The 7,241-nt window shown below is 43.7% G+C and overlaps 1 protein-coding gene across 1 annotated transcript; it reads right to left on the bottom strand.

Annotated features, from left to right (window-relative positions):
* Positions 1-279: 279 nt before the first annotated feature.
* On the bottom strand, positions 280-3,210 carry LOC129742238 (uncharacterized). The gene is made up of 2 exons (XM_055734112.1): positions 2,140-3,210; positions 280-855 (listed from the first exon to the last, which is right to left on the bottom strand). The coding sequence occupies exons 1-2, from the start codon at positions 3,208-3,210 to the stop codon at positions 280-282; spliced, it is 1,647 nt and encodes a 548-aa protein (XP_055590087.1).
* Positions 3,211-7,241: the final 4,031 nt, after the last annotated feature.

Genomic DNA, 7,241 nt, shown 5'->3' with positions numbered 1-7,241 from the left:
TGCTCCACTTAAATGGAACATCATCTTTAAGCAGATTATTAAGAGGGTATAGAATTGTACTAAGATTGGGGAAAAATCGACCGTAATAGCTAACGAGACCGATGAAAGAACGAATTTGTTCCTTGCTGGTAGGAATTGGCATGTTTTCGATCGCGTCAATCTTTGAACGTAGCTTATGGACACCGTGTCGATCTATTCTGTAACCGCAATACTCGATATTGTCCGCAAAGAAATCACATTTCTCCCGATTAGCTCGCATATTATGAGCATCTAATCTTTTTAGTATTTCTCTAATCTAAGCAAATGGGTACGGTCATCGGGACCTGTCACGCGAATGTCATCGATTAAAATTGTCACACCCGGAATATCTTGTAGGATCTGTTCCATTAATCTTTGAAAGATTGCAGGGGCTGAGGCCACTCCGTACATGAGCCTCGTTGGACGAAACAGTCCACGATGTGTACTAAGGGTAAGTAACTCTCTATCTTCGCGACGCACTTCTAATTGCAAGTAAGCTTGCGACAAATCTATTTTCGAAAATCGTTGTCCGCCCGCGACAGTCGCGAAAAGCTCTTCCACCGTTGGAAGGGGATGATCATCGACAAGTAAGTTGGGATTTAACGTAATTTTGTAATCTCCGCATAAGCGCACCCTACCGCCTGCCTTCTGCACTGGCACGACCGGTGTGGCCCAGTTAGAATGGTCAACCTTTTCCCAGATACCATCACTAACTAATTTGTCGATTTCCTTGTCAACGGCATTGCGAACTGCAAATGCAACTGGTCTTGCTTTAATGTACACACTAAGATTGCATTTATCCCGCTCGGGACCCGGGATCTCCGTATCACAGGAGAACTGCCCAATTCAAACGAAGTTCGAATGAGAACTCACCCGAATCTCGGGACGCTTCATCTCTCCTGAGATCCGAGACAAACTTTGTACGAGAGCGCAGGAACTTACAGTGTCCCCGTGATTTCAGGACTTAGTGTTCTCCTGAATCACGGGAGACCCTATTTTTGTCAAATGTTCTTTCTCTTGCTCTCCTGTATAAAACAAACAACCTTTTTTTTTCACTTGTGCATAAAATTCCAAACCGCCAAAAGTTTCAACTCGTTAACTGTTACGGTCACCGTTCGTTCGTTGCAGACGTTAGAGAAAACAACGTTTTTTCTGTCCTTTTGTACCGTGTGACAAAAACGGGAAAATGATTATCGTCCCTCTGTCGCTTGGTCTAGGCAAGAGCTTTCCAAGTCGGCAAGATGTTTCCGGTACGTTTGGTTGCCAGTGATCCAGATCCGTATGGTAAACACAGCGTAAGTAGTCTCAACCGCGCTCTTGAGTTCGTGCAAAGGCCGATCATTCCGCAGCGGCATCTTCAACGGATCAACAATGCCCGCAAACAGCCGCCTGGCCCAAAAGCAGGAAAAAACTTGTGCAGTGTTCTTAAAATATTATAGTGTTGTGTGTCAAAGATGTGCTTAAAAAAATACTAAATAAATTGGTTTATGTTTGAAGAAAAATCTATATTTTCATTCAAAAAGAAAGTATTGAGAATTTATTTGTATTTAGAGAAAAAACAAACCCCTTCAGATCTCCTGCAAATCTCAAAAGAAGCATGTCATGAGCTCGCAGGAGATTTAAGAAACTCCCTGCAATTCACAGGAGAAAAGCATTTCGATGCCACAGGTTAATTTGACAGATGTTTTCCTGAGCTGTTTTTCTGTCCCGAGATTTGTCCTGTAATTTCAGCTGTTGAAAATACAGGACGAAATCGTCCCGACCACAGGAGAAAAGATTAAGTGTGTACATTGGTTTAGTATTGTCACGGATCGTAAGTGTAGCCCGCACACCAGAAATATGGCCAATACGGTCATTAAACACGTTAGGGTATTTATGCAAAATATTTTTTAAAGCAGTCGTGGTAACTTCCGGCACCACGCTACAGTGAGACATTGAATGCGTACCAGGTTTAAAAATGCGATTGAAATCGATATTTAAATCACGAAGCCAGTTTCGACCTACTAGTGGGTGGCGGCTGGAATCCGCAACGTGTAAAGGAAGTAGTGTCTCATCTCCATTAGCAACAACGTTAACAAAAATTTTACCGAGAATCGAAATTTCATTATCGCAATAACTTACCAGTCGGAGGTCAGCAGGATGAAGGGTAAGGTGAGGGAAATACCGTTGCTTATCTTGGGAACCGATCAATGACACCGGGGATCCAGTGTCGACCTCGAATGTGAGCACCTTCTTGTTGACGGTAATGTTCAGCATGAACTTGCTTGAAAAGTTCAGCGCCGAACGCAAGTGGAAAAGATCCTTAACCACGTACGGCTCCTCCAGATGATGTGCATCGTTCTTTCTCATCTCTTCCTTCCTTTTCGACTGGCAAACCTTTTCGAGATGTCCCTTCTTGTTGCAGAACTTGCACTTGGTAGTCACATACTTGCATTTGTCGGCCAAATGACCATCATCACCGCATCTGTAGCATGTTCTCTTTTGGCCATCGAACTTTTTCGACGACGCAGCTGCAGTCGAGTTGGTTAAAGATAATTGATTGTTGCTCTTCTTCTTCTTGGTTTTGCCGTGCTCGATATACTTTACGTCAGCAGACGGCCGAAGACGGAAACCATGCATTTCGTCGGTCCCACGGAACGACATCTCCATACCGAACGCAATCTCCTTCGCCCGCTCGAGTGTTAAATCGCGCACTTCCAGCAATCGCGATTGGATAACACGGATTCGGATTCCGAAAACGAACTGGTTCCGGATAGCTTTGTTTAGGTGGGCTTCGAAATTGCAAGTCTGGGCTAATTTCTCCAAATCCATCAGGTAGTCGCTCAACGTTTCATGTTCCAATTGTTTACGGCTTTGGAACATAAAATTTTCTAATATTTCCAACGGAGCAGGAGTGAAGTGGTTTTTGAGAATCGTCACAATTTGATCGTAGCTTTTCTCCAGCGGCAGCTCGTCCATCAGCTTGTTGCACAGGATTTCGTAGGCCGCACCGCCCATGTAATGCAGCAAGTAGTCCCGTTTGTTTACATTGGCTACTTTGTAGATCCGGAACGAAATTTGCAATCGGTCTAACCACCGATCGAACTTTCCAGCAGCTGGGTTGAACGGTACGAACGAAAACGTCACCGGCATAGTAGCAGCACCGGCCCCAGCAGCAGCAGCAGCAGCAGCAGCACCTTCCGGATGGATCATCTTTGTAGAAAGAGAGGTTAGGTACTTCCAGTAATCTCTCGCGCAGGTTTGAATACGCACTCGTCGCCAAATTATTGTATTTGCAGCAGGGTAGAAGCAGCAGGAAGACAACCCGTATCCGGAGTAAAGTAAAACGCACGAGTAAACTACTTATTAACTTTTAATTTTACTCTACGATAGAAACGCGTACTTTACATATGGTGGCTTATGTAAGGAATGAATTTTATTACGCAGTAGATTTTCACCGCGTGCTCGGCTGACAGCATACAGTGTTGCCAGAATAACTGCCAGGATATGACAGATGCAGCTGCTCCAGCTCCTCGAGCTCCTCCTCCTCCAGGCGGCGCCTTTTCTCCTGGAAAAGTCGAACTCGCTGCCTCTTCCGCTGTCGGTGATTTTCCACATTTCGACGGGTGCCTCTTTGCACTACTGCCGCCCGCGCGGCATTCTCTTCGCCCATCACCCTCCTACACTCCTTGTCGAACCAGTCGTTCCGTCGAGATCGCTCCACATAACCGATGACGTTCTCCGCAGCACTGTTGATGGCTGTTTTGATGGTATCCCAACAGTCCTCGAGAGGGGCTTCGTCAAGCTCGCCCTCTGCCGGCAGCGCTGCTTCGACCGATTGCGCGTAGTCTGCCGCAACCTCAGGTTGCTTCAGTCGCGCGATATTTAACCGAGGCGGGCGCCGGTTTCGCGTGTTGTTCACTACGGAGAGTTTTGGGCGCATCTTCACCATCACCAGATAATGGTCCGACTCGATGTTGGCGCCCCGACAGGATCTGACGTCGATGATGTCTGAGAAGTGCCGGCTGTCGATCAAAACGTGGTCGATCTGTGATTGAGTTTGGTACGGTGATCTCCAGGTGTACTTGTGTGGGAGGCGGTGCTGAAAAAAGGTACTACGTACGGCCATTCGTTTGGAGGCGGCGAAATCAATGAGTCTGAGGCCGTTTTCGTTGGTCAGCTGGTGCGCGCTGAACCTCCCAATTGTCGGTTTAAATTCCTCCTCCTGGCCGACCTGAGCATTGAAATCCCCGATGACGATCTTGATATCATGTTTTGGGCAACGGTCGTATTCACGCTCCAGCTGCGCGTAGAATTCGTCTTTGTCGTCACCGGTACTTCCGAGGTGAGGGCTGTGCACGTTGATGATGCTGATGTTGAAGAACCGGCCCTTGATTCTCAACCGGCACATTCGTGAGTTGATCGGCCACCACCCGATCACGCGCTTTTGCATCTTTCCCATCACTATAAAAGCTGTTCCAAGCTCGTGTGTGTTGCCGCAGCTCTGGTAGATGGCACGACCATCTAGATACGTTCGTACCGTGGTGCCCTTCCAGCATACCTCCTGCAGCGCTACGATGTCGAATTTGCGGCTCTTCAATTCGTTGGAGAGCACGTGGGTACTGCCCACAAAATTTAGAGATCGGCAGTTCCATGTTCCAAGTTTCCAATCGTTAGTCCCTTTTCGTCGCGTGGGTCTTTGCCGATTTCCATCCGAAATTTGTTGTTCGTTATTCGTTGCTTATGTTTTTTAGTAGTCACAGGCTCGCAAGGCCCGCAGCTAACCCCACTATCTCGCAGGAGGACCGTCGTGATGTTGCTGTTTTGGGTCCCGAACACCACCAGGACGTTGTTGCACTCCGCACACCGCCCCTAACATGGAGAACAGACGCGTGCGAAGCCCTCTAACTCATTCTGCATGCGACCAAAGCATCCACCGGGGTTGGGTACCCGATCTCCGCTAAGGTTGCTCGCACCCCAGCTAGTACCACGGGGAGGTAGAGAATCGGAGTTGCAGACAAGAGGTGATATGACCACTACCCGAAGGTTGGGTGTATGGGGTCTCGAGTTGCACATTGTCTACTTCACTAGCCAAAAAATTACTATTTTTATTATCGTTAACGTTATTTAAAGTCAATTTCCAACCATTTTTATAATTTTTATAGTTTTATGTCTAATGTTTTTGATGCATTTTGCACTATTTTTGTTTTGTTTATAATCTTTGTTTTTTTTGTCATTTTTGCTGTTTTTTTTCATACTTCGTCATTTTTTAGTTGATTTTGTCATTTTTAGTCTTTTGTTTGTATTTGTTTTTAACTTTTTAAAAATTTTCATCTTTTTGTAATTTTTTAGTACTTTATAAATTTTTTAAAAAACTTTTATTTTTGTAGTTGTATTCTATCACCATTTCTGAACGTTAAAACGTATTTTTGGTGTTTGTCTAAATTATATTGGTCCTGTTATAGAGAAAACTAAAAGGTAATGTCGCTTCTAAAAACCGTTCGATTTTGGCACATGTGCCAAAATCGGATGTTGCCAAAATCGAATGTTGCCAAAAACGAACGGGGTCTGTATTACAAAAGACAAAATAGACAAATTGATATTTTTTTCATAGTTTACAAAGTTACAAAATTGAACCAATTGTGAAAATTGACAACAATTTTAAAAATGACAAAAATATTAGAACTTAAAAATGACCATAAATTAAGATACCATCAGAATGACCAAATTAATTAGTTGAATGAATTTGAAAAAAAAAATGGACAAAATAAACTGCTTTGATAATACATATTGGCCGATTTCGCAAAATGGAATCAATTGAAAAAAAAAATACAAAAGTAAACAAACTGGCTAAATTGACAGCATTGATTAAATAGAGGAAATATAACCTATTGAAAAAATTTAAAAAAAATCACAACATTGGCAAACTTGGTAAACCAATAAAATAGACAAAATATTAAATTAAATGAGATACAGTGAAGCAAAGCAATGAATGGATTTTTGTCTGAATTTTTTTAAACCAAATTTACTGAAATAGCGGTCAAAATTTCCGTTGAACCCTCGCCCATTTATGCACCTTAGTATAAATTTGTTCTTAAAAATTACAATTATTGTAAAATCAGTTTAATACAATAAGACTGTCTAAAGTTGTTTGCATTTTTTAAAGTGATTCTTTTTTGGTACTCTTTTCAAAGCCAGCTTCGGCTAATTTACTAAAACATATTGAACCAGTTTTTAAATGTTGAGAAACAAGAACAGTAAATTACGTACCCAATAAATCTAACATCATACATATTGAACACATTCTATAGCAAGTGGAACGACTACAAACTACGAATAAAATAAAAAAACGACATCAGTTTTAACGGAAACTTTGCAAACGGCATGGGAAGATTTAAAAAGTTCCAAACAAATTTCTCATAGAACAACGCCCGTGCCGGTGCGTATGTTTTTTTTGTATCTATCCATACCCGGGCGGTTGGGTAACTCGAGAGCAAAACAAATCCTAGCCATCCTACCTAACCAACAAGTGCCGAACTTTGGGAGTGGTTGCAACAAGATGTAGGAAATCCCAAAGTGTACAAGTCTCGAGTTTCCCCGATCACGGTGTGTTACAACTTGCGATCGGGTCCAATCGTGTGCAAGAGTGACACTCACTCTACGCGAGCGACGCGTACGTAGGAATTTATTCAAGTCCGAGCATAGAGAGTAGCATCCTTCTCGGAGCTACATCACTCCCAAAATGTTGCATGTAGGTATTCAACTATCATCATGCCAACTCGATTCAGCTGCCGACGGGATTGAGTTCGCTCTTGGTTTGTAACATACCGAGATCTTGCGACGTTGCGACTAAACGTTGATCGAATCGAAATCATTTCGTTTCCATCGCTGTTCTTGGGATTAGAAGCTCATTCTCAATGTACAAAACTGATGCTCTCTCTTTGAACATCGATAACGGTGCCGGCCTCGTCATAGTAGTCAATAGATAGTGAGGAATTATCAAGGTCACGATCGACGGCGACGAGCTGGAGATAGTCGAAGAGTTTGTCTATCTCGGCTCACTGGTGACCGCAGACAATGACACCAGCCGTGAGATCCGGAGGCGAATTATCAGCGGAAGTCGTGCCTACTATGGACTCCACAAGCAACTGCGGTCGAGAAGACTTAGCCCTCGCACGAAGTGTAACCTGTATATGACGCTCATTAGACCGGTTGTTCTCTACGGGCACGAGACATGGATATTG

This window comes from Uranotaenia lowii, chromosome 2, assembly GCF_029784155.1.
Source record: "Uranotaenia lowii strain MFRU-FL chromosome 2, ASM2978415v1, whole genome shotgun sequence".
Classification (NCBI taxonomy): Eukaryota; Metazoa; Arthropoda; class Insecta; order Diptera; family Culicidae; genus Uranotaenia; species Uranotaenia lowii.
This window is presented reverse-complemented; position numbering and strand designations above follow the sequence as displayed.